General features: G+C 58.0%; 2 protein-coding genes across 5 annotated transcripts in view; both read left to right on the forward strand.

Annotated features, from left to right (window-relative positions):
• Window positions 1-3: 3 nt before the first annotated feature.
• Window positions 4-7,624, forward strand: MPST (mercaptopyruvate sulfurtransferase). Of its 4 annotated transcripts, none has more exons than XM_034643718.1 (3): window positions 4-115; window positions 3,723-4,350; window positions 7,056-7,624. In XM_034643718.1, the coding sequence occupies exons 1-3, from the start codon at window positions 80-82 to the stop codon at window positions 7,352-7,354; spliced, it is 963 nt and encodes a 320-aa protein (XP_034499609.1). In that variant the 5' UTR covers window positions 4-79; the 3' UTR covers window positions 7,355-7,624. The 4 variants fall into 4 exon arrangements, with proteins under 4 accessions (XP_034499609.1, XP_034499611.1, XP_034499608.1 ...); XM_034643720.1 differs by having other exon boundaries at window positions 4-18; XM_034643717.1 differs by having other exon boundaries at window positions 43-169.
• A 10,597-nt stretch (window positions 7,625-18,221) lies between these two features.
• The window catches only part of KCTD17 (potassium channel tetramerization domain containing 17), a 9,779-nt gene continuing 1,389 nt past the window's right edge, over window positions 18,222-26,611 (forward strand). Inside the window, 6 exon segments of the mRNA XM_019794488.2 lie at window positions 18,222-18,487; window positions 19,631-19,739; window positions 22,006-22,097; window positions 22,952-23,047; window positions 24,735-24,860; window positions 26,114-26,207. Coding sequence (XP_019650047.2) covers window positions 18,230-18,487; window positions 19,631-19,739; window positions 22,006-22,097; window positions 22,952-23,047; window positions 24,735-24,860; window positions 26,114-26,207 — 775 coding nt within the window. The 5' untranslated portion in view covers window positions 18,222-18,229.

Genomic DNA, 26,611 nt, shown 5'->3' on the forward strand with positions numbered 1-26,611 from the left:
CCCTTTGGCCGGCCGCAGGTTGGTGGCGGGAGGAGGGGACGGCTTCGGGCGCGGGGAGGGGGCAGCCTGCGCCGGGGCCATGACCGATCCCGGAAGCCTGGAGCCCGAGACCCGGGTAACTGCTGCGGCATCGCGCTCGCCTTTCTTTAGGGGGAGGTCGATCATTGGGGTACGCGGCGCGGGACTCCTCCGCGGGGTCTGAGCGGAGTAGGGGGCTGCAGTCTAGAAGGGAAGGCGCGCTCCTGGTTTCGCCCTAAGCATGGCCTTCCGCAGCCGCTTGCGGCGGCCTGCACCTTGGCCTCGGCGTGAGCGGCGGGCGGGGAGCTGAGGGTGGGGTGGGGTCACCTGGTGCCACCCGAGAGGGTAAGAGGGAGGGGGAGGACTAATAAAGCCCCACAGAGAGGCCGGGGAGGCAAGGCCGAGTGACCCAGAGGATCCAAGAGAAGAAACTGGCGAAGAACTTGCTGGAGTGAAATGAAACTAGCATGGGCCAAGGCCTGCTGGGTGAGCACTTTGCTCCTAGGGTTTTACTGACTTCTCACAGCAACCCTGCGGAGTAGGCCGGAAACTTATTTAAAGACTAGAGAGACAGGCTTAGCGAGTTACTCCAGGGGCTCTCAGTGGGTTTGAGACCCCTCAGTTGTTAATCTCAGATCTGAAGTCCACGTGGCCTGCCTGCTGCCATTGTTTACATGGCTCACCCCCAAAGCTTCATACTTTAAAAAAAAAAATTGCCTTTGATGTTAATTAACCTTTTAATTGTAAGTTTGTATAATTTCATTTCCTTTTTTTTTTTTTTAAAGATTTTATTTATTTATTCGTCAGAGATAGAGACAGCCAGCGAGAGGGAACACAAGCAGGGGGAGTGGGAGAGGAAGAAGCAGGCTCATAGCAGAGGAGCCCAATGTGGGACTCGATCCCATAACGCCGCCGGGATCACGCCCTGAGCTGAAGGCAGACGCCCAACCGCTGTGCCACCCAGGCGCCCCTGTATAATTTCATTTCTTAACAATGGCTGTGTTTCACAACCTTTTCACATAATTCCTGAAAGTGGAACAACTCGTTCCTCCAAGCTGTGGGCCACCCCTGCCCCTGCTCAGCTTTTTGCATACGTATGGAATGCTTTTCTCATCCCCCTTTTAAAAATTCTTTTTACTCTGAAATAATTATATTCTCATAGGAAGTTGAAAAAGGCATACTTCCACAAGCATTTCCCTGGAGAATCTTCTGAACTCTGTGCTTTGCCCTGAGGTGCAGAGGGGGTGCTGGGAAGGAGTAGGCTGGGGCAAGTCCTTGTGGCTTGCCCAGTGTGACTGGAGCCCAGTTCTTCCAGGGCCCACCCCAGGCGGCAGCCTGGGGCCCCCATTTCCCCTAGTGTAGTTGTGTACGCTCCTGAGATGGGCCTGGGGCTGTCCCATGTGACCTGGAGTCCTTCACTCCCAGAGCACCCGCACCTGCAGTGGGCCAGACCTGGCCAGTACCCAAGGGCCCAGTCTGCACCCCTCAGTGACACACAGCCTGTCCTCCTCTGCCTCCTTCAGTCCTATGTGACAACTGCCAATCCCTTGAGGGCAGGGTGGGGCAGGATGACCTCGGACCTCTGAAGTCCCACCCAATCCTGTAAGATTCTGGAGGTGTTGCTGTTGCTCAAAGTTGGTCACCTGTGAGAGTAACTTCTCAGAAATAATGGCATTTTTATTAAGCCGTTTTTAATGATTATTAAAACCAGCCAATGCAGTGCCTTATGATGGCCCCTCGACATTCATTATGTAATCTCCACTGTAAGAGCTGAAGGTTGGACGCCCCAATATAAGAAGTGAAGATGGCCAGGGAGCCCACCATGCCTGCCCTCGGATGGCTAGTTAGGGGGCAGACTGATTCACATTGACTTGAGGCCAGAGCTCGGACTCACAGTCTGGGGTTCTTTCTACTCTAAATGGATCCTCAGGGGAAAAAAACACCAGGAGCCCCAAGAATAGTGGGGCGTGGGGCAGGAGCCACTGTGGTTCACAAGTGGGTTCCTCATGAAAGCACCTGCAGCAACCCCAACATTATCCAGTGTGGTGTAACCCACAGATACTGGAATCACCCCTTAGCCAAAGCCCCCCCGGCAAAGTCAAGCTGTAGTTTCCTGGGTCTCTGAAAAGTTCCTCCAGGAAGACTTCCCACCTCTTCTGCTCCGACTCTGGGCTGAGGTAGTGGCCCCTCCGTGTTCACACTTAACTCCAGACTTGCTCAATTATACTGTCGTTCGAGCAGGCCTGTGGCCTGTCTTTACCCCCAGGGCCTGGCAAAACCAAGAGTTTCTCCGTGTTCAGCACAGGGCCTGGCCACGTGGGTAGAGTGACTTCCTAAAAGCCAGACTGTGATGAGTCTGGGAGAGGCCAGGGCACAAGGTGTCACACTGTGGACTCATTAGGCCCTGGTCATCACGGACCTGGGGCTGGGGAAGAAGGCCAGATCTCCGGCTTCAGATCTCGAGGCTGCCCCTGACTAGCTGTGTGAGCAAAGGCAAGGCACTCCCATGTCTAGTCACCTGGTGCAGAAAACGGGCGTCCTCGTAGGCCCATCGGAAAAGACCAAGGCACTTAGCCTGTGACCTGGCCCACAAAGCGCCTGTTCTCTACCCACCCCTTCCCCTCCGTGGCAGGATTGGTATGGATGCTGCGTATGGATGGTAAGGCTGTGCCCTGCTGAAGGGGGGAAGGGGGGTGACCTGCAGCTCACACTCCACTCACCCAGTCATGTGCCCTGGCGGAAGAGGTACCTTTCTCTGACCTGCACGAAGGCATGTAATGGACCAGGGGCTGTTTGTACAGGGGCTCAACGTGTTCAGGGCATCCTGACCCTGGAAGGCTGTGACCTGGCATGTCATGGGCTGGTGTACTCCCAGCTGCTGGCCTGCAGGGGAGTGGAGGTGAGAGGGGGTGAGGCACGGTCACGGTTGCAGCTGCTGCATGAAGGTTCAGAGACAAAGTTCAGGCTCAAGGGGCAAAATCTGCCCTTGCTGGGCCTCCGGAGCCTGCACAGTGTTTGCTCATGAGCGTCTGGATTCCAGGGTCAGACTGCCCAGCCGCTGACCTTGGCCAGCTCAGTGCACTTGTATGACCCCCAGGGTCGCCCTCTGTGAAACAGTGAGAATATTACCAACCTTCTTGAGGCCACTTGTTCTACAAATAATTGAGAACCTACTACTGTGTCTGCAGTATTCTAAGATATTGTGAGATTAAATGACTCACAGCAAGGAGTCAGTAAATCCCAGCTACTATTCCCATGAGGCTGCTTATATAAACGTTTGATGAATGACTGAGTGAATGAATTCCACCAGGGACCTGGGTGGGTGGCAAGTGGAGCAGAGCTACATCTTGGGGAGGGGCTGAAACTTGGCCCCTATCTGGGGGCGGGCGCCCGGTCCCTACCGCCTCCCCACCCCACCCCCAGCCAGCAGCGATGAAGGGCCTGCGGGGCCCTCTTAAGGGGTCAGAGTCATTCCGTTGCTCTGCGCTGTGTATATGTCCTGCCGGGGGGAGGGGAGGGGAGGCCCCGGTGACCGAAGTCTGCACCTGGGTTGCCACAGCTGCTTTTCTGTGCTCCCTGGACTCTGCCCTCCCCAGGGCTCCACCGCCCCTGCGGGCTAGAGCCAGGCCCAGCGGTGCAGGCGGTTCCCACCACCTGGCCTGCTTCTTCTTCGATTCCCTCCTGACATCCTCCCTGTCGCCCAGGCCTGCAGCCCCAGTGTCGCCACCGCCGCCAGCATGGCCCCACAGCAGCTCTTCCGCGCGCTCGTGTCTGCGCAGTGGGTGGCCGAGGCACTGCGCGCTCCGCGCGCGGGACAGCCCCTGCAGCTGCTTGACGCCTCCTGGTACCTGCCCAAGCTGGGCCGCGACGCGCGCCGCGAGTTCGAGGAGCGCCACATCCCCGGCGCCGCCTTCTTTGACATCGACCAGTGCAGCGACCGCACGTCGCCCTACGACCACATGCTGCCCAGCGCCGCGCACTTCGCGGAGTACGCGGGCCGCCTGGGCGTGGGCGCCGCCACCCACGTCGTGGTCTACGACGCCAGCGACCAGGGCCTCTACTCGGCGCCGCGCGTCTGGTGGATGTTCCGCGCCTTCGGCCACCGGGCAGTGTCGCTGCTCGATGGCGGCCTGCGCCACTGGCTGCACCTAGGCCTCCCGATGAGCTCGGGCAAAAGTCGCCCGGAGCCTGCGGAGTTCTGCGCGGCGCTCGACCCCGCCTTCATCAAGACGTACGAGGACATCAAGGAGAACCTCGAATCCCGGCGCTTCCAGGTGGTGGACGCCCGCGCCGCCGGCAGGTTCCGAGGCACCGAGCCGGAGCCTCGAGACGGTAACAAACATGCGCAAAGGGGCGGGCGGTCAGCTGGGGCGTGGGCGTGGGCGCGGGTGAGCGCTGAGCTCTGCCTCGTCCCTGCCTTTAAAGGACACCGCGTGGGGTGCGGGCCTGAGATTTGGGTTCTAGTTGCCTCCCTCCCTAAGCTCACTGGCTTTATTCCTAAAGAGTGGACAGTAATACTTGCCCCACCCCCACCCGTGCTCGGGGCAGTGACTACGCAAACTCTCCCCCTGTATAAGGGGGAGAAGACAAACACCCCCACCCCGATTCTATGGATATAGGGGGAGTCTCTGCGGAATTGGAGGGGTGGCAAGGTCAGGAGGCAGCCCAGCGGGGATTTGAGGCAGTCCATTTGACGGCAGTGAACAACGAGTCATTATCCAGCCTTTTCTCTTCGTGCCTTCTTGGGGGGGGGGGGGGGGGCCAAGAATTTCTTGCCACTTCCTCTGGGAGTCTGTCCCTAAATGGCATCCCCCATGCCCCTAAGTCAGGGTTGGGGCTTCTGTTCCGGGCTTACAGAGCAGCGTGAGCTCTCCTGTCCTCGCACTGTTTTGGCTGGCCCGAGGGCGAGGACCACGCATGCGCCCAGTGCATCCTGAAGACTCACCCAATAGCACCGAGAGATTTGGGGAATTGAGAAGGACCCTGCCACATGGAACCACGCGGGGCGGTGTTGACGTGAGGTCACACCATAGGAAACCGCTGATAGCCAACCATTTCTGAACCTACCTAGATGGCAGTTTTCTGTTCAACTTGATAAGGACGCCACCTTGAACCCCTGAAATCCTTCAGCTCAGCCCTTGGCGGGGGGAGGGGGAGCAACAGAGGGCAGAGAGCCACTTGGCAGGTCACCTAATCTAATCTCTGAGCTGCAGCTGCTGCACTATGTGAAATCAGAGCAGAAACAGAGCCTACGGGACGCAGTGAGGGTCAAATGTCAGATGAGAACAAAAGCCCGAACCGCTCAGCCCCGCGTTGGCACAGAGACGGTGCACTAAGAAATGGGAGGTGATGGAGCTAACGTGTGCTTCTGTGGCGGTAGCTCTTCACAGAGGTGCTTGAGGCTACCTCAGTCCTACTCGCTCCTCCTAAAGTGGGCTCACTCGACAGTGGGCGATGCTGGGACACACCTAGCAGGCTTGTTGGGGAGGTGGACTGAGCCAGCGCACGCAAAGGCTCGTTCTAGAACAGTGGTGGCCATCACCTCATTGTCATCGTTCCCACTGCACGGCCCGAGACCCGGACAAGCGTGCCCCTCAGTGAGGGGCCGCATCGGTCGGGCAGGGGAGGGGGAAGCATGCTTTGCTCGGTCGGGGTTCAAGGCACAGGGACAGCCCTGCTCGGACAGTGGCCAGCCTGGGTTGAGAGCGTGCTCTTGTTCTTGCTGCGGGTTGGTCTCTATGTGATGTGTCCCAGTGAGCCGTTGCTGCACCTACGTGGGGGTGTGGGGTGCACTCACCTCCCTGTGGACTCGGAGCACTGTCTCTACGCTCAAGTCCTGGCAATAGCTACCGATATAGGTCAGCGGCTCTCTGGAGGAGTGGGACCCTGTTGTAGGGGGAAACCGAGGCAGAAGCCACTAGTCTAGAACCCCACCCTAGCATCTGAATGGCTGAGATTTTTTTCATCATAGGCTGTGAGGGTTGATTCTGTCCCAAATCTCAGTCCTTGGCATGAAAATGGGAATATTAGTGCCACCGGCCTCACAGGGGATGGTGAAAGCAAAGTGATTAGGGTTAAGGGGGTGACCGTCTTCAGGAACAGCTCTCTAGCTTTGCCCAGGTGCTTCGTGCTATGATCAAAGTGATCTTTTGAAAATCAAAGTCTGGTTTCCCCTTGTAGTCAGGTCAAAGCTCTACATCTTAGCTCCCCCATGCCTGCTCTTTTGCCAAGTGACCTTTAACCCCTCTAAACCCCACGTGATTTCCTGCCTCCTCTGATTCCCACCACCCAGATCTCTCTACATGACAGATCCCCTACTCACTCTCAGCGCCTTCTCAGAGAAGCTTCCCTGTCTCGCCCCCCCCCCCCCCCCCCCCNTAGCAGCACCAGCTCTGGGGCCTCTCTGACTTGGGCAACTGAGTCTGCGTGCCTCAGTCTCCTCATCTGTGTAAAGGGGAGAATGATCATTTCTGTCCCATAGAGTTTGGGGGAGGATTAAAGGAGAAGATACAGCGGAAGGGCTCAGAATAGTGCCTGGCACAAAATAAGAGCTCAGTAATGCAAGGATTATTATTACTATTAATATCTTTTGTAATGTGTCCCATGACATCCCATAGGGCCTTTGTAACGCCCGTCATCCTTGCAATGGCTCAGTGATGCCTGTCCACCCTGCCGGATGGGTTCCTTTACTGCAAGTGCAAGGAGTGCTCGCCAGGCAGAGGGCTGGTTTGTCTTTGTTGCCCCCAGGGCGCATAGGTGATCAGGAAGCCAGGGGCAGAGTGAGACTCTGGTGGAGTCCGAGTCTGAGGTCCCAATCCCAGCCAGCAATTTGCTAGATTCGGGGCCTTGCGCAGTACGGACCCTCAGCATGCCCGTCTGTAAAATAGGAATGCCTGTATGTGGTGCCTGGGTTGCCTGGCTGTGAGTTCTATGTGGGGTAGTTCAGCGCTGTGACTGCCTGGGAGGCTGTCATACTTCAGGGGCCATATCTCATACACCTTTGTACTTGTCCCCTCCTTCCTGCCCTCCTGCTGCAGGCATCGAACCCGGCCACATCCCCGGCACAGTGAACATCCCCTTCTCGGACTTCCTGACCAAGGAGGGCCTGGAGAAGAGCCCCGAGGAGATCCATCGTCTATTCCAGGACAAGAAGGTGGACTTGTCCCAGCCGCTGGTGGCCACGTGTGGCTCCGGCGTCACAGCCTGCCACGTGGCACTGGGGGCCTACCTGTGCGGCAAGCCCGACGTGGCCATCTATGACGGCTCCTGGGTGGAGTGGTACATGCGTGCCCAGCCGGAGGAAGTCATCTCCGAGGGCCGGGGGAAGACCCACTGAGGCTGGGCAGGACACAGGGAGCTGTGCCTGGCCTGGTTGTTCTGACTCTGCTTTGACCGAGTGCATGTGTCTTCCTGCGAGTCGGGTGGTGCACAGGGGGTCATCCCGGAGGCCAGGAGTTCCGTTGCTTGTGAGCTTCCAGTGGAGACAGGAGAGAAGGTGGTGATGGGCGCAGGGGAAGGCATCTGCCCCACACGCCGAGCTGGGGCCCTACCTCCCTTCTCTTTCACTGTTGAGGAAATAAAACAGCCATGTGCTAAATCTTTCTAACTGGGGGGCTGCCTGGTTTTCCCGAGGAGCTGCTACTCCCGGCAAAGGGAGCTCTGTGGAGCCTGAGGGTCGTGGGGATCCTGTCCCTGACTTCTGAGCAGGGCAAGAGCCCCGGAGCCTTTCCATTCTTGTGACCAGAGTGCCCCCAGCAAACTGTCCTCCACCCCATAATGCTGGGAGCCTCGCTTCTGGCTTCTGGGCTATTTAAGAGGAATCTTGCTGTGATACGTATGGAGTGCCACCCAGAGGCCCACCCAGGGCAACAGGGCATCTCAGGTCAAGGCAGAGATGGGTCTAAACTGGTGGGAGGCTGTACCACACGGAGAAGGCCTGTCCCAGCCCAGCCAGGATGTTCAAGAGAGGGGTTAAGTTCAGCCAGATGGGAGTTCATCCACTCTGGGATCCCACACTTGGAGGCTCACCTCTGAAGCTACCAGGGGGTGGGGGGACCCAGGGGCTTTGATCTTTTCTGCTCAAGGAACACCTCTTCCTCCAGGCTTCCCGAGGGTAGAGGCTCTGTCCTCTTCCCTCTGCATTTGTCCTTTGTGCAGAGATGAACATGAGAAAGCCCCAGATGGCCCCTGCCTGAAGTTGGGTCACACCTCCCCATCTCCAAGCCCCCAAGGCACCCCTCAGTAACGAAAAGGCAACATCGGTTGGTACTGGGGAGAACCCTAGAAGAACAAAACCAGAGTGGACAGTGACTTACCCAGGGGATTTATCACAGAGCTGGACCAGACCCAGGTTTCCTGACTCTGAATTTACTCTTCTTTGTACTTGCGACCCCCATCGCATGTCCTCTGACGCTAAGTCACCTCCCACGTCCACAGCCTTGAGGGGGCCAATGGGACCGATACCTGGTTTTCTGACTGAGGGCTCTAAAGTGAGTCTCTGAGTCTGTTCCGTCACCTTTAAAATGGGAAGCATGCATACTTCAGAAGGAGGGATTTCAGACAAAGATTTAGCCAAGAGCTCATTGCAGAGTCCCATTTGTTTTTAAGATTTTATTTATTTATTTTAGAGAACATGCACGAGTGGGGGAGGGAATGGGACAAACAGACTCCGCCCTGAGCTCGGAGCCCGACATGGGGACATGGGGATCGATCTCTGGACCCTGAGATTACGACCTGAGCTGAGATCAAAGCGTCCGATGCTTCACCGACTGAGCCACCCAGGCAGCCCTGCAGAGTCCCATTTTTCTAGCACTGGGTTTCTCTACCTCAAGGCTGCTGACATTCGGGCGGGGTCGTTCTTTGTTGCCGGGCTGTCCTGTGCTTTGCGGGCTGTTGAGCTGCATTTCTGTCCTCTACTTACTAGATGCCAGGAGTACCAACCAGTTGTGACAACCAAAAATGTCCCCAGGCGTGACCAAATATCCCCTGAAGGGCCAAAATCACTCTTTGTTGAGAACCACCATAGGAGCAAATAACAGTTGAGCGCGGCAGTCAGGAGCAGTGTAGACAGGGATCCCAGGGGGCAGGGGATCCTCGTCTCCCCATCTCGAGCCCCTTCCCCTGGAGGCTACATTGAGCAGCTCAGAAGCCTTCTTCCTCTGATGCTCCGATAAGCCTCATTTTCTCTCCCAGAAACGTCCCTGCGTCTTCAGAGAGAGGGGTTTGTCTGCAAAGGCATGGGAGTTCTGATGTGGCTGCTGTCTCGGCTACCCCATACAAGGCTGCCTGACTTTGGACACTGTTGAGCCTCTCTGAGCCTCTGTTTCTTCCTCTTTAAAACGGGAGGAATTGCATTGCCCTTGAGCACTATGGAGATTACAGGAGAGAATCCTCGGAAACTGTTGAGCTACTTGGTTCAGGGCACAGAGTAAATGCCAAGTGTTCCTGTTATTTTTTAAAGGACTTTTACTTTATTCAGCCCGTGGAGTGCCTCCTAGACTTGCGGCATTTGGGGAGAGGGGACAACAAATACCAGAATTGTGTTCCTGCCCTCGAAAAGCTTCTCGGCCAGGGAGGGAAACCGCCCAGCGCCATCATATTTCCCGAGAGAAGGGAGGACCGTTAAGTGGCAACAGACTCATTCTACAAGTGAGAAAAACAAGCTCAGAGAGGTTGAGTGATTTGCCTGAGGGCACACAGCTAGTTTGAGAAAGGGGCCTAACTGGAGTTAGAAATCGTGGAAGCCCTTCCAGTGGGCCTTGTCTTCAGTGGTTTTTCAGATTGCAGGATCAAGGGGAGAATGGAGGGTCGCTCGGGGTTTGGAAACACAAGTGACAAGCTCAGGGAAGATGGCCAGGTGTCTCCCAGCTCCACAAGGAGGAGACACTCTGAGCTACATGATTTAAGCAAGGGGTTTGGCTAGGCTGTCTTCCCCCACCCCAGTCCTCCTCCCAGCCAGGAACCCAGACTGATCCGAGCGGAGACCTTTCCTCCCGGGGAGGTCCCGGATGGGTCTGGACAGGTTCAGAGAATGGCCCTGAGGCGGGAGAAAGGAAATGGAGCCTTTGCCTTTCTAAGATTCGCAGAGCTACTGTTTAACTTTGAGGAGGTGACTGGGTGCCGCCCTGCCTCTTACAAGTCTGAACTCCCAGAACGATTAACCATTAACCACTTGGTGCAGGGTCCCCGCCTCTGCCAGCGCCCACCCTGCCCCACCCTGTGTGTTCCAACTTGCCACACTGGACAACAAGGATGATGAAATTTCTGTCCACTTGGCAAATATTTGCTGAGCACCCCTCTGTGTCAGGGACAGTTGGACAGTTCCCAACCTTGTCAAACCAGCTGCATGGGAATGTGTGCTCACTCCTTGGATCCTTGCCACGAGGGTTCACGGCCCGAAGCCCCCGCCCCCCACACAGTGGACTCAATCAAGAATCAGTGTTCTGGTTTGGTCGTGGTGCTTGGAACCAGTTTTGCATGAGGCCCCAGAAGGGCTGCCTTCCAGAGCCTTCTGGGTGGGACCTCAGTCGTCTGAGAAATGGGAGCAAATTCTAGAGGTGATGTCTGGTAAGGTCAAGTTCAAAACATAAGGAGTCATGCCCACTGGCATAACCCAACTATATAAGCACAATGGAGCTTTATTTCTGCATTTATGGGGGAATGAGTCATTCAGGAAGAGATGGAATTTTTAGGTTACCCAAGCTTTCTAATTTTAAGCACTGAAAGTTTCAAGATCCTTACCTGTTGGGGGTGGAACGTGGTATATGGAGGGCGCCTGACCAGCCAGTGGCTTTGTTTTACCATTGCACTGCAGTGATCCCTTCTGGGGCCGCCTGCTTCTAAGTTAAATGGCCCCAGCTGCTGTGACCCCCCAGGTCCTAACAAGTCTGGATTATTCTTGCTGCCCGTCCTTCCTGGTGATTGTCACGTTCTTCAGAGTCTCCGCCTGCTTCCAGGTGAGCCCGTGCCCTCTGGATAATGAATAAACCCTGCCAGTGGCTTAACCCACTTTGTTGAACAGGTCACTCTCAAATCTGGGCCGGCAGCCGCTTGCCGGCCCCAGATCCCTACTGAATTCGGATCCTTGTGTCCGCTGCCTGCTGGGCCCCTAAACCTGACCCTCTGTCCATGTTCCCCGTCTCAGTTTGCACGGCCACCACCAAGGGGTCACCTATGCCCAGACCTGGTTGTGAGTCTCCAGATCCTACTTCCTCACCCACAGTCAGTCGGCACCCAGGCCTGTGGAGCTCCACCCCCTTCCCACTGCCTTGGGCCTCTTGCCACCCCACACCCAAGATACAAAGACGCAGCCTGCCCCATCCAGGAACTCCAGCACGGGCATTCAAGGCAGGCCTTGTACTAGGATCTGGGGGCACGGAGGCTAAAGACAGACCCCGAAAGGGGAAATTGGCTTAGTGGGGAGGACAGACAGACCACGACAGGTGTAGTGAGGAGTATCTGAGAGGCGGAACACAGAATAGCAGAGGGTTGAGTAGGTGGTTCTGGCCCTGAGAAGCACCTTTGCATGGGGCCAACAGCCCCTTTAGGAATTCCCTGGACCACACCTCCAGACATCTTGTAGGGAGGTACTAGTGACCGGGGCTCAAAGCACAGCCTGTGGAGGCACCTAGACCACCCTTCGGGGGCCTGATACTCATGCCCCGCCTCCACCATCTTGACTTGGCCCTTGGCCTTCCTCACTGTGGGGTCTGCTCTGACAGTTCCCATCTGACAACAGAATGCCACTAAGAAATGTAGAAGAAATTATGGAATTGGGGGGGGGGATCACAATTTGGCAATCGTTATAGTAATAGGTATAGCAAGAATCATCAAGGAAATTAAAATTAATGAGATAAAAGTGTTTGCTGGAAAGCAGGATATTAATATAGTCTCCATGTATCTCCCCATAAGATACTGATTAGTTCAAAGTGAAGACGGGAACTGTACAGATCAGCGGCTTGACGGATGCCACCTTCACAGTCACCAGTTGACCTTACCAGCGACGGGATAAACTGACATGTGTCCCTTCTCAGCGGAGGTGTAAGGACACAGCTCCACTTCTGAGGGTGTCTGCCCCAAATACACACAATGAGTGTAATCATGAGGAAGTACCAGTCAAACCCAAACTGAGGGCATTCTACAAAATAAACGGTCTATTCTCAGAAATGGGAGCCAAAGAAAGACCAAGGAACTGGCCCACATCAGAAGAGTAAAGACACAAGACAATGGAAGGCGATGCTTTCTGGAAGGATCCTCAAGGACTTTCCCCCCTTTTTTTGCTGTCAAGGACATTAGCAGGACAAGTGGAGGTTTGAAGAAATCCGTAGATTAGTTCATGGTATCGTACCGATGCTCCTTTCCTGACGTTGGTAATGGCACCGTGATTAAATAAAAGAATGTCCCGAGGTGTGGATCACACGGGAGAGTTCAAGAGCGAAAGGCCGTGAACTCTGGGATTTGCTCTCGGAGAACGGAAGAGCCGATGTAGCAGAATGTGAGCGTTTGGTGAATGTGAGCGGAGGCTCCACCAGGAGCTTTGGAATTATTTTTGCAACTTTTCTCCAAGTCTGAAATTGCTTCAAAATAAAATGCTATTTTTTTAAATGCAGGCTTTTCTGATCCAGTTTCAGCCAGAGCTGCTAACTGCACCCACATTCTAAAACAAGGTGCAAGACCATCTCAAGCAGCTCTTTCAACCCAGGTGGTTAGGAACTAGTTTTAGAAACCTCAGGAGACGGCCCCTCCTGCCTACATCGGGGAGAGATGCCGGCAGGAGCAGTTGGAAGGCAGAGGGGGGCTCTCTCTGTAGGGAGCTGTTGGGGTGTTCAACTTCTCCCGCCCCGTGGGGGAGGTGCACGGTGGGAGGGGGTCCCCTCCTGGAAAGCTGAGTGAGCGAGGCTTCAGGGATCCCATCTGCAGAGCTTGGCCTGGGTGTCCTTGATTCCAGGGATGCTCAGAGGCTGGGTGGGACCCAAGCCTGGGAAAGCTTGCAGGAGGGATGCCGACCTAGCTGGCCAATCCGTGATGGAATCACATGTGCGGAGCCTTGGCTTCCTAGGGACCAGCCGAGGACCTGGGTGAGGAGTGGTGACTTGGAGCTGGGGCAGAAGGGGAGTGGGCAGTGGGACCCAATGCAGATGGTGCTTGAGTAGAATGTCCCAGGCAGCCAATCAGAGGAGGCCCTGCCCAGGAAGGATAGTACAGTGTGAGGCATTCCTAGCAATCCGGGCTCCAAAGAACCCTCAAAACAATCCTCCTGGAAAAAACCTAGGCAACTTGAATCTTAGCTCTGGCCAGAGGCAGAAGCACACCAGAGGACATGGGCGCCAGGCAAGGAGAATCTTCCCTTTCTTTTCCCATCCCCGTTGCACACCAGCCACGGAGGAGCCGAGGAGAGGAGGGTGGAGGAGCAGGAGAACCTGGAGGCACACAGAACACCCCCAGGGGTGCCCCACTGTAAAATGGCAATTACCATCCTATCTCCCGGTTGGGTTGGGATTAGAAGAGATAATCCGTGAGCTGGGCCCATGGAAATGCTCAGAAATGTTCCTGGGGCAACGGGAGCAAGGGTCAGAGGGGCCAGGGGGATGGGCAGTAGATGCCTGGTTCTGTGTGATTCCTGATTCGAGCTGTGGCAGGACATCAGCTGGAGCCAGAGGGGCGTTCGCAGGGCAGAGTGAGGTCCCTGCAGGAGGCAGATAAGACTGAGCCTGATTGCCAGGGCCTCAGTTCCCCGGAGCTGAGCTGAAAAGAGAACCAGCGCTAGCAGACGGACGGCGTGGGCCGTGTGGGCGGGGTGGGGGTAGGGGGCTCTCCACGGACCCAGGCGGGCTGGCGCGCCCCCTGCCGGCGAGGCCGAACCGCCCGCCCCTCCCGCCGGCTCGGGACCCCCAGCGTCACCGCCAGCTGGGGCAGCACTTTTCTGCCAACTGGAGAAAGGCGCCCCTTCCTTCAGACCTTCGACTGGCCTTTCGCGGGACGAATGGCGCCCCCTGGGGCCCGCAGAAATTATGGGCCCGCTCTTCCAGGGGAAGGTCTGCGCCTACTTCATTTCTGAAACTCTAAAGCCCAGAGCTGGGGGCAGCCTTGGTGAATGCTGACAATCAGAGGAAGTTCTAGGTGAAAGCATCGAGACATATTTGTTTTTTTATAAGTAGTCAAGTCCGTGGGCCAGTTATGCAGACTCTTCGAGCCCCGTCTTTAAAATGGGCACACTAATACTGACCTAGGTTGGAATGATAACTTCTAGCACCAGCATGGCACATCGTAAATGGTCAGTTATAATAGCTAACATGTACTGCATGTAATAGCACTAAGAAGTATGAATAACGTTATGATGTAAGATGGCAAACGGTGTAAAATGGGGGTTGAAGAGGTTATGTAACTGGCCAGATGTCTCATAGCCTGAGAGCCATGGAGTCCACACCCTAGGCCACTGGCCTCTGAAAGCCTGTCTGAATATTTCTGGCTGCTCAGGACACACTCTTTCTGACTCAATATGCCTGTTTCTCGCCTCAGGTGACCCGAAAATGTGACTCAGAACCAACATCCCCCACTCCGAGATAGGAGACAGAACTGAGGGCCAAGGCGGTGACTGGATCGGACTGGATGTAAACACAACAGAATCGAGGCTAATCAGAATGTTCTGACATCTGAATGTGGGAAGAGGAGGACTGAGCCCCAAATTCCAGCAGGGCCAAGCGACATCTTAGTCACAGAACTGACGGAAGATGTGAAGCAAGACACTCAGATGTGGGGGAAGCTGCTAACACGAGAAGGTTCAAAACAGGCTGCGGCGATGAGCTCAGGTGAGGACTTTGGGATGTATTTTATGTTCCTTCAGCTCCATCGGGTGGCAGAGGGACTCCTGGGTCACTGTGGGTCCCAGGGGTTTAGCGTGAGGAAATGATAGCTGTTGTGCTCTGGAGGCTGGGTCCTTGGGGTTGGCCTTTCTCTCTGCCTGTCTGTCCAACCCCGGCATGGAGGAGTTGCTGAGGTTGGTTTATCCCTGGGCAATGGGAATGGACCTGAAGGTCCATGAAGGTGCCTTGCCCCAGGCCCCGATCTTGGGTCCAACCAGCAGTAGACAGGGAGGCAGGACTGGTTCCAACCAAGCCACTGTTCCCTGAAGCTTTGCTCAGGCAGTGTTCTGAGCGCTCTTCCCATCTTCGCCCAGGGAGTCCTCACAACTGCATGAGCTACGTACTATTATTATCCTCACTGAGGTGCAGAGAGGTTAGGTGACCTTGCTAACGTCACCCGGCTGGCATCCTTGTCTGGGAGCCTGTGCCCCTGAATCCAGCCCTCCTCCTGTCTCACTTGCTTTCAAAAGCCCAATTCAGAGCCCTATTAAGAAGCACCTGAAAGTTGCTCTTCCCAGAAGGGGACAGCAGGGGGCAGTGTAACGAGGAAGCAATTGAAGTTTGGTTCTCCTCCCAGTAACCATCATCCTGAGAAACTGTCTCCGGGATGTTTGGTTTTGTCCTCTAAATGGGGAAGACAGGCAAAAAGAACCATGAAGAGTGCCAGTCCGTAATCAGAAACAGGACCGTGTGGGATGCTATGTTTTGTCAAAGCCTCTCAAGCCCACCTCCACAATCTGAAGTCCCCCCTAGAGCAGGGACCGCCACTGACGTCTTCATCTCTGTGTTTCAGTGCCTGGTGCACAGCCAGAGCTCAACGGACATCGCGGCACCGAATGGTGTTCGGGGGGAGGGAAGGGGATCCTCCCCGTGACCGCCGTTCCTCATCTGTTCTTCAGGGTGAAGGACACCTGCACAAAGGGGCTACAGGACTCCGCAGGAGGTAGGAGAAAGAGTGCTTATCGGCCCGGGCTTCAGAGTCCATGAGACCAGGCTTGGAGGCTGCCTCTGCACTCGGGAGGCATTCCCGGCACGATCTGCAAGGCCCACGGTCTTGGAGCCGCTGGCTTGTCTTCTGTACGATGGAAGTGGGAACAGATCATGTCCTGCTGAGTGACCCTGTGCAAGTGACACTGTGCCTCCAGTCCCGGGCCACCTGTGTAGGAGCAGGTGGGGTCAGGCCAGCCCTGGGTTCCGGCAGCTCCAAGGCACTGACCTTCAGTTTTCTCAACGTACTCCTCGTGTGAACTTGTTTCAAACTGGCCCACGCTTGGTCTCTGGAGTTTGGCTCTTGTTCCCCTTCCAGACTTTGCACTGTCCTCTCCCCCGACTCGATACCCCCTCCCTTCTCACCACCTCCCCGGACAGCCTTCCTAGGGTCCTAGCCCCTAGCCCTGGGATGTTTCATGTCCTCTTTTTTTTCGGGGGGGGGTTCTTCCTCCCTCCCGAGGCTCAGGACAACCCCACCTGTCCTCCCCAGTCCAAGTAGTTCTCCTGAGTATCACACCTGGAGAGACAACTGTCACTTCCCCTGTGGGCACTGCAAACACAGGTTGTCCCCAAACTGACCTCCTCACCCCCCTGCTCACTCCCCAGATCTGCGTCTCCTGCTTCATAGAACCTTCTACTTCTGTCTCCTCCCTCCTTCCCACAGCCCGTTGAACCTGAGTCTTTACTTCCATTTCCTAAGTAGTCACCGAATCCACCCTCTTCTGTCTTGGCCCGTTGACACTGCCTTAGTTTGGGCTTCCCCCCGTCCTGACCCAGGTGGCCTCCTAACTGGTCTCTCAGTGCTTCAAGCCATCCTCCCTGCAGCCCCCGGAGTGGTCCAAGTGGCCAAGCTGACCATATCGCTCCCTGCCTACCACCTTTAAGTGGATAAAGAAATATTTCCTGCTCTAGCTTTGTTTTAGCAGACAACGGTTGAGGGCTCGCACTATGTTCCAGGAGTGCTGCTGAGCTTTCAAGGCCAGTCCATGTCCCATTTCATTCATCCACCCATCCACCTGTCCATCCATCCACCCAATATACTGAAAGCCAGGGCCTATGCCAGGTGTTTAACAGACATTATATAACGTAATCTTCACAACAATGCTCTGGGGGAGCAACTATTATAATTCCCATTTTGCAAGAGAAAAAACCGAGGCTCAGAGAGGAAGTTGCTCAAGAACATATTGGTGAGTTCTCAGGAGCAACATTCTAGCAGCTGTGACCTATTCCCTGCCAAAGGCGAGGGCTTTGTGGCGAAGGCAGAGCCTTGGATGGTAACTGAACTTTTGGCACAAGGCCAGGCGGCCTAGTGCGGGGAACCCGGGGTGTTGGGGGGGCGGACCCGGGATCACTGAGGGGAACCTCAGACCCCTCCCCCTTAATCCAGAACCAGGACAGAAACATCTAGGAGAGAAAGATAAGGAGGGCAGCTTTCCCCTCAGCCCCTGTCCCTACCTGGTCCCAGATGACATGAGGAGCTGCCCCTCTTCTTCCACCCTGCAGTACCCACAATGTCAGTGCCAACTCCAAGTTATCTGGCCTAAAAGGGGACCCACAGAACCAATCCCTCCTCCCCCTCCAGAATTACAGATGGGAAAACTGAGATCTCGCCCAATACCTCAGCCTACAAAAGCCAGGATGAAAACCCAGTCCTCCGGACTTTGATCTAGCGCTCTGTTCGCCCTTCCTCCCTAGACATCTTTCCCAGGGAGCACCGGCAGCCCAGGGGTTGGCCGGATCCACCTGGACTGCCGGCCTGCCACTCACCAGCTGTGTGAGTCAGGGAGGTCACTTCACATCTGCGTTCTCACCTGTGCAATATGGGTATGGTGATACCAACCTCACAGGGCTGCTGAGAGCTTCAGTGACTAATAGAGACATCTGGAATATAGTGGGTGGTCGGTCAACTTTAAGCCCAGCTATGTTGTCCTCAAAGAACCTCCATTGGCCGGGAATCCGGCCTGCCCCCCACCCCCACACACAAAGGACAGTATGAGTGGGTCTTGGAAAATAGATACAGGTAAATGCTGCGGAATCCTGGGAGCAGTAGTTTCTTCCCATTATCAGCTGTTTGATGACCCAGACCCGACAAAGAGAAAACAGTCATGTGAAGAACACGCGGGAGGGAGGAGTGCGGGTTTGGAGCAGCGCACTCTGTTGTCCCGGTGACCTCGAAGCTGACCTTCCCCAAACACCGTGACTTGGCCAAAGGGCTGCTTCTAGAGGCCGGGTCTGCGGGCCGCCCACGAAGCGCGGAGTGGGTCGGGCTGGGAGGGCGGCTCGCGGGCTCCGGAGACCCCGCCCCCCCCTCCGGCCGCCCCCGCCTCCACCCCCTCCGGGGGCGCGGACTACATCCCGGCATGCCCGGCGCGCGGTACCTGCCCGCCCCCAGCCGCCGCGCCCGGAGGATGCAGACGCCGGGGCGAGCCGGCAGGATGGAGGCCGGGGAGGCAGCGCCGCCGGCGGGGATGGGCGGCCGCGCGGCGGGCGGCTGGGGCAAGTGGGTGCGGCTCAACGTGGGGGGCACGGTGTTCCTGACCACCCGGCAGACGCTGTGCCGGGAGCAGAAGTCCTTCCTCAGCCGCCTGTGCCAGGGGGAAGAGCTGCAGTCGGACCGGGTGAGGCCCTCGCGGTGGGCGGCCGTCGGGCGGGGGGGTCCTCTGCCCGCCCGAATCGGGGCCGCCCTGGCCGGGAACCCGGCTGGTTTTATTTCCCAAGAGCCGGAGGCAGGAAGAACTGGCCAGAGGAAGTGGATTGGAGAGTGAGGGATGTGCCCATTGCCGTGGCAACGGGACAACGCCAGGCCGCGGCCATTTGGAGCCTTCTGAGCACTGCCCTGGGCTCCCGCTCCGGGAGGCTGACGGATCGGGACTCTCCCTCTCCTTTAGGGCCTGCCCTCCTTCCCAAACGGGACTCCCGCACTGGGGAAGGGAGTTGCTGAGGCTGCTTCCCCCGCCCTTTGGGGTGTGGGTGGCCCAGGAGTGCAGGGAGCTGGGTGTTGAAGTCCTGGGGTGCCTTCTGAGCTGGGCTTCATCAGGGAGGAGCCCTGGCCTCTCTGGCATCATTTCTGGGCTCCCATCCCGGCTCTCCTGCAAATTGCCTGCATGACCTTGGGTCAGACCCCTCCCTGCTCCAGACTCAGCCTCCTGTCTGTAACCAGAGGAGGCTGGTCTGGAGGAGACCTCTAGGGCCCCCTCTCCCTCATTCCCTGACCCTCTGATGCTGTGACCTTGGGCAAGTCCCCTCACCCCTTGATGTCTCCGTTTTACCCCTGTAGAGTCGTATGTACGCCCACCCTGCCTCCCTGCAGGCCGTGCCTGTCCAGTGAGATCGCAGCTCCTTTGGAAACTTGTAAACATCCGACATCCCCAGAATGACTGGGGACCTGATGGAGATAGTGTAGGGCAGGCTTCAGGGGAACAGTCTCTAAGAGGGACAATCACTGAACCCTACTCTGGGTCAGGTGCCCCTCAGAACTCACTGGATGCTCACAATGACCCCTCATTATGGGGGAGCGGAGCGAGGCTCAGAGAGGCCAAGTCACTGGCCCAAAGTCACACAGTGAGGAAAAGGCAGAGGCAGGATTTGAACCTAGGTGTTTCTGACCCCAAAGCCTTTCTGCTTCATCATGCCCCTTTGTTCCAGGGAAGAGCAGACTCTGGGTTCACTCCCTCCCTCCAATCCATACTGGGCCTGAAGTAGGGCGGGGGGAGGGGGGAGCCTCACTCTCCTCTCACGGCCTGTGCCCTTCATCTCCATAGGATGAGACTGGGGCCTACCTCATTGACCGTGACCCCACCTACTTTGGGCCCATCCTGAACTTTCTCCGGCATGGCAAGCTGGTGCTGGACAAGGACATGGCTGAGGAGGGTGAGTTGGGCCAGGGGGCTGGCTGGGACCCACATCCTAGCCCTGCCCTCTGCAGTCTGCCAGGGCCTTCCATGGAGGTCCAAAGCTATTTCTCCCAGTCAGGGCAGGGGGGACATTTAACTTCTTTCCTGTTGCCTGCCTCCTTATCCCCGACCAGGCTGAATCCCAAAGCCTCTGCCTGGACTGAGCCTCGGGGCTCTACCGAGCTGACCAGCCTGAGCTTTTGCTGAGTGCCAACAGAGAGGCAGAGGATAGAGGGAGCCCGTGAGGCTGGCAGCCTCTCTTGTGGGCAGGGATGCCCTTTCTCTTGACCTCCTGGGAAGCCAGGTGTGAATGGGTGGAGATGGGCTGGGAGGAGGTCTGGCTCTCTCTCTGTGGGGGATCCGCTATCTCAGATGCCTGGTGAGGGCTGGCAGTCAGCAGGTGGGTGGAGCAGGTGACTCTTCCCCCAAATCCAGAGGCCTCTGTAGCACAGCTGGTTGTGGGTGGAGGTGGGGGAGGGGAGCCTGCTCCCCAGCAGGGGTTTGGTTCCTCTGGGGCCTGGGCCGGCTGGGCCCATAGATGCCCACTTCTGGCTCCAGCTGATGGTTGGAGAAGCCGTGCCAGAGAGAATATCCTCTTGGCAAAGCCTCAGCCAGGGGCAGGGACTACAGTCAGGGCCAAGTCAACTCTTCCTTGGGGCACAGGGCGTGGCTCTGGGTCAGCTGACCCAGCCAGGCCAGCTTGGACATGTCACTTCTCCTTTCTGAGCCTCCACTTGTGTATATAAATTAGGGGCGGTGAGAGCATGTTTGGGGACAACAGGTGTTCTGAGTCCTGGTGCTTGTACCCTGTGGGTGTCTAGCACAGCCCATCCTTCCTCACTCGGGGCCCATGGTCTCCCTTCCTGACCCGCATGGGACCCGGTGATCTAGAGGCCAGGTAGCTCCCCAGCGGACTAGGGCTTCACTCTCAGAGCCCACTGTGGGCACCAGTCCCGCCGCTTTCGGGGCGCTCTGCAGGGAGCACAGATACCCGGGGCCCAGGAGCAGGACCCGTGGGGAGGGGAGGTAAACACTCCAGCTGTGTCCCAGCTGACATCTCTTTACAGGTTCCGGGATTCTCCCAGTTCTGCCGCTCCCAGCACCTCAGATAGGGCCGGGGCCCTCACGGAAGGAGCCTTAGGACCTGGGAAGAGATTTACTAGCTGTGTGACACCAAGAAAGTCACTTATGCTTCTGTGCCTCCATGCCCCCATCTGTGAAATGGGGTGACAGTAGCACCCGGCACCAAGGACCCGTGATGCCACGTTAGCCGTCTGTCTGTCATCTGCAGGGCTCACAAGGTGCCCTCAGGCAGCAACATTTAGTGACCGCCTAGTCTTGTGTCAGGTGCTGTGTGGGCGCCTGGGACAGCAGGGTCGATCAGACATGGGCCCTGTCCTCAAGGAGCCCAGAGGCCGGTCAAGGAAAGGACTAGAGGGGTCCCTGCCCTGTACGAACTCAGGGGAATCGAAAGGCGTGGGGCCACTCCCCTTCACTGGAAAGGTGACTCCCTTAGTCTCCGAGACTCAGTTCCTTCAGCTGTGTAGGGACAATAATACCGGCTTCCCCCTGTCCCTGGGGCTCATGATGAGCGCAGGAGGGGCTTTGCAAACTGTAGCGTGGGGGAGAGGCACGGGCACAGAGATTATGCGTTTATAGTGGGCTCTGAAGTCAGAGGAGCTTGAATTTGGATCCCAGCTCTGCCACTTACTGGCGGTGTTGCCGTGGACAGCTGCTTCTCTTTCCGGCCCTCAGTTTCCCCAGTTGTTCAGCGGAGGCAGTGAAGGTACCTACTTCTAGTGCTACGAATGAACCGCAGGAGAGAACATAAAACGCTTAGCCCCAGTACCTGCACTGAGCACGCGCTTCATGAAGGGGAACACGTCATACGGGGCCCGCCAACGTCCTTCTCGTGGGACGGCGTTCTGGGCTCCAGTCCCAGCAAGCCTCTGCCTCTTGCCAGCCCTAGAGCAGCCCCTAGATGAGGGCACTGGCAGGTGTCCCTAGGTCACCAGGCCCAGCACAGCAGGGGTGTGGAGCTGGTTGGATGGCAGCATCTCGCTCCTTCCACGGAGAGTGTGGGATCCAGGGAAGGAAACGTTCCCTCCTGCTTGAGCCCTGAACTCAGAGATGCTCATCACCGCCCGTAATGGGTGTGGGAGTGGGTGTGGAGGCAGAGGGAACAAGGGGAGAAGAGGGCACGGGACCACCGAGTGACCCGTGGGCTGCCCGGTCTGTGCTAGGCGTCCTAGAGGAAGCCGAGTTCTACAACATCGGCCCGCTGATCCGCATCATCAAAGACAGAATGGAGGAGAAGGACTACCCCGTCACCCAGGTCAGGAGCGCCAGGGCAGCAGGGCCCGGGCCCCAGCCAGGGCAGCTGTGGCGGGAGAGGAGGCCGGGGGCGGGGGCCAAGCTAGTCTGTAAAGGGAGGGTGTGGTCCAGCTCCCAGGCTGCCCAGCGAAAGCCCCAGACTGGGAGAAGCATGCTGAGTTCTGTCCCCAACGTGGCTCTGTTCACGGTGTGACCCTGGGCCCATCACGGCACTCTCTGGACCTTGATTTCCCCTTGTGGAATATAGAGGTGCTGAGACCTTCACTCTTCCCTTCCTGACAAGCAAAATGGGGTCCGTGTGGAGGTACAGGGGGCTGTGTGGGGGCAATGCAGGATGAGCAAATGACCCATTTCGGGGGATCAGGTAGGCCCCTGGTGGGCAGGGCACAAGCCGCTGGAGTTCACATTTCTGAGCTCGGGCCCTGGGCCCAGTCTGTGGGAGGAGCCAGAGGGATTCTGTGGCCACCCTGGGGGCGACATGGGTGCGGGTGGGGGGGGCAAGTGGTGAGGCACCATCTCCCAGCCCCCGGAGATCGAAGCAGGGAGGTTCCATGTCATCCTTGCGGCCCCCTTGAATCACCCATGTCCTGGCTCTGCCACGCTTCAGCTAGGTAACCGTGGGCGAGTAAGACCCCCTCGGAGCCTCCGTGAAAATCCCATAACTCCTAGGGTGTGTGGAGGATTAAGTGATCCCACAGGTCGAGTGCCTGGCACGTAGTAGGTACTCAGAACATGGCCGCCGCCTCCTCTCCTTCTTGGGGTATGTGGTGTGGGTGGGGAGAGAAGGAGCTGGGGGGCTGACAGGTGCACCTGCCGCTCCCGCGGGTGTCCTCCACGTCACCTCTCTGCCTGCAGGTCCCCCCCAAGCACGTGTACCGTGTGCTGCAGTGCCAGGAGGAGGAGCTTACGCAGATGGTGTCCACCATGTCCGACGGCTGGCGCTTCGAGCAGGTGTGCGGGGGCCCTGGGGCCCCACCTGCCACCTCTGAGCTTCCGGCCAAGGCAGGCCCTTGCCTTCCGCAGCCCCAGGCTTGGGTTCCCCGCCACAGACCCCCAGCCGTCACGTCGAGCAAGGTTTCGAAAAGGCCACACGGGGCCACAGGGAGGCTCTAGGCACGGGGGTTCTCACAGCCACCGGGGAGTGGTCTATACAGCAGGACGAGCGGGTCTCTCACTCCCAAACAATAGCTCAGGGGCAAGGAGATGAGCGCCACATGAGTGAGCGGACTCCCACCTCGGGTCAGCACCTCCTGTGACGAGTGCAGAGCTACAGGTCCCAGGGTCCCTGCAAGTGACAGGCCAAGTCACAGCCTCGCCACATCCGGGAAGCCCAAGCAGTGGCTTCCCACGAGGATTCACAGTGACCGATCGTCCCCCGGTCCGCGTGCAGTTTACGCATCAGGAGACACTTACCACAAGTGGTGTTGCCCTCGCCACGCAGCTCACGGCCCTCCTCTCAGTTTCCAGAGGAGCAGAGCTGGCAAGTTGACCCAAGGTCACATGGGCCCTTAGTGAAGGAAAAGGGTTTGGCTAGCCCTTCGCCTGTGTCCACGCACAGCTCCTTGCCTGTGGAGGTTGAAGGAGGGAGAAGGCCGGGGCTCCGCAGGACGGCCGGGCAGGATGGAGGAACAGGCCCTGTCCAGGAGCCAGAGGCCTGGACCCGACACTTAACATGCCACGTGACCTTGAGCAAGTCCTATCTCCTCTCTGGGCCTCAGTTTCCTAATCTGTGATGTGGGCCAGTAGTGCTCGCTTCGCAGGACTGTCGTGAACATGGGAAGTGCCGTTGATAAAGTCCCTAGCCGAGGGTAGGGCTGCAGACGCTGGAGGCAGCCAGCATCACGCAGACTCCCGGTCTGTAGGTCTACAAGACTCCAGAGAGGACTCAGGATCCCGGATTCGAACCCCCGTTCCACTCGTCCTGGTTGTGGGACTTTGCAGGGTCATCACCTCTTCAAGCCCTGTCTGCCAGAGGGGCTGATGGTTTTCACGGCCTGTCGGCTGAGGGTCCCTGGGGGCTGAACGTCATGCACAGGGCCTTGCGCTTGTGGTTATGCCAGGGACCCCAGAACAAAGGTGGGGTGCTCTTAGAGCCTACAGGAGCCTTTGGCAATCGCATGGGCTCCCAGAGGCCGGGCTGACGGCTCAGGGGCCGCGGCTCATTGGCTCGCTGGCCTAAGGAATGGACAACCTGTTCTACCTCCGCTTTCAAGAATGAACAGAATATTCTATGGGGCCCCATCATGCCAACCCTACCCTACAACTTGGTTCTGGGGCTGCTTCAGCCACATCTGGGACAGAGGGGGATGACCTGCCCATCATCGGCCTCCACCTGTTTTTAGAAAGTGGCCTCTAGTTGGGGCTGGGGTGCGGGGTGGGGAGCAGCAGAGATAAGGCAGCCTTCTTCCAAGGAACAGGCCCAGCCAAGCCAGGGGGGTGGCTGGGCCTGGGAGCAGGCCAAACACCTAGGTGGGGGGATGGGAAGAAGACCGACTTTCTGTGGAAACTCAGGGCTGGGCCTGAACAGCCAGATCAGGATGTAAGTTGGTATCTTGACCAGTGCGGATGTCAACGCCCCTTCCCTGCTGGCTGCCTTCCACCCAGCCTGTCATCTTTCTCCCCATGCTCTGCCCCGCAGCTGGTGAACATCGGCTCCTCCTACAACTATGGCAGCGAGGACCAGGCAGAGTTCCTGTGCGTGGTGTCCAAGGAGCTCTACAGCTCCCCACACGGGCTGAGCTCGGAGTCCAGCCGCAAAACCAAGGTGAGCCCCCAGCCTCGGCTTCCCTGCCCCCCCTTGCCTCCCTCCCCTCCACCTAGCCATGCCTGCTTCTTTCTCCCTCCTGCTGCACACACATCACCACCCGGTCACAGCGAATGCCATCCATCCCATACCACCCATGGTCCCATCTGCTCATGGAGGTTACCCAGGCCCAGGTGGGGGGAGAAGTGAAATGGGATCAGGACCGTTCCTAGGGCACAGCAGGAGGGGACCTAGATGCCGTTTGAAAGGGGCTCCTGAAACCAGGAGTTTGGGCATGGTGTGCTGTGTTCTGCATGACCTTGGACAAGCCCTGGCCCTCTCGGCCCCCCTGTTGTGTTCTCTGAGAGCTGAGGGTAGACCACGTCCTCTCTGTGGTACCGTCAAGCTGTGAACTCCTGGGATCCAAATGGCCAGTTTATTTCCCACAGGCTGGTAAATGTCCCCAGCTGGTCTGGGCCAGGGCAGAGAAGCTGAATCTGTGAATCCTGCCCCTTTCCCGGGCCCCTTCCTCAGGTGCTCTGCAGGAAGGGGGGTTCAGGAACCCCATGGGGCTCAGCCATGTGTTTCTGGCCCTGGCCTTTGGGACAGAAGGGGGCTGAGCAGAGGTCCTGCCACCCTGAACCCAGAGCCAGTCAGAGGCCTCGAGGGCCTTTGGGCGGGCCCATGGGGCAGGGCAAGCCAGGCTGGGAACACGGGAGACCATTCCTCCCCAGGGCCTGTCCCCGTGCATTGGAGACTTATGAACCCTGGCTTCCTATCTGTCTGCCTCCCTGTCCTGTGACCTCCCCTGCCCACACTACCCCCATCAGGGCCAGTGGCTGGCACCGCCGAAGCCTCAGAGCCTGGGGTGTTGGAGCCCGTGGAGGGCATCCCAGATGTGCGTGGTGTCCGCCCTGGGCCTCCCCTGGCCTCCTTTCTACTCTGGGTCCTCCTAAAGTGAGGCCTTCCCAGGAGCCCCTCGAGGATACCCTGGCCCCACACCCATCCCGTCCCCCTCCCGCCCCTCACCCGGCCTCGCTCCGGGAAACAGCAGCCAGGCTGATCAGCGACGTCCCGGCAGGGGCCCGTTCTCGGCCCTTTCTCCAGTCCCTTCCCAGGCTCCCAGGGGACTGGACAAGACGCCCCCGCTTCTCGCTCCTCAAGGTCCCCCTCCGCCTGGCCCTGAGGTGGGGCCCGCGGGGCCAGCCGCCAGCCGGCCGGCCCCTTGGTAGCTGTGCGCTCTTTCTTCCCTGGGTCCGCCGGCTGGTGCACAGAGCGCCGAGGAGCAGCTGGAGGAGGAGCGGCTGCAGGAGGAGGTGATGGTGGAGGTGGAACGGGTGCAGGTGGAGGCAGATTCCCAGGAGAAAGGTGCAGCCACCCCCCGAGGAGAATGATTGCTAATAAGAGCCGGAGCCTCCCGCCCACTGCCCGCTGGAGCCAGCTGCAGCCCCGGGGGCCCGGGCCTGCGGGGGGACGGGCCGCCAGGGCTAGCTCCGCCGCGCCGCCCGCCGCGGCCGCATAACCGTCCCTTCTCTCACTTTCTCTTTGCAGCCCTGTCATCTCAGGAGCCCGCTAACCTTTTCTCCCTCCCACCACCGCCTCCTCCTCCTCCGCTTCCCGCCGGAGGCCCTGCCTCATCTCCACCCACCTCTTCTTCCTCCTGGATCTCATCTGCACCCTGCCTCTTCCCTCTCTGCCCCTGCCCGGGTTTCCTCTCCGCCTGCTCGCCCCTCCCTCCCGGGGCCGCCCCGGGCCCGGCCCCCCGCGCCCCT

The sequence above is a fragment of the Ailuropoda melanoleuca genome, chromosome 15, assembly GCF_002007445.2.
Source record: "Ailuropoda melanoleuca isolate Jingjing chromosome 15, ASM200744v2, whole genome shotgun sequence".
NCBI classification, from domain to species: domain Eukaryota; kingdom Metazoa; phylum Chordata; class Mammalia; order Carnivora; family Ursidae; genus Ailuropoda; species Ailuropoda melanoleuca.

Excerpts from the sequence above, each read along its gene's own strand:
- MPST (XM_034643717.1), top strand. The coding sequence starts at position 80 with ATGACCGATCCCGGAAGCCTGGAGCCCGAGACCCGGGTAACTGCTGCG. Across the intron at positions 170-3,722 it reads GGGGGAGGTCGATCATTGGG|GCCTGCAGCCCCAGTGTCGC; the intron begins GTACGCGGCGCG and ends CCTGTCGCCCAG. Across the intron at positions 4,351-7,055 it reads CGAGCCGGAGCCTCGAGACG|GCATCGAACCCGGCCACATC; the intron begins GTAACAAACATG and ends CTCCTGCTGCAG.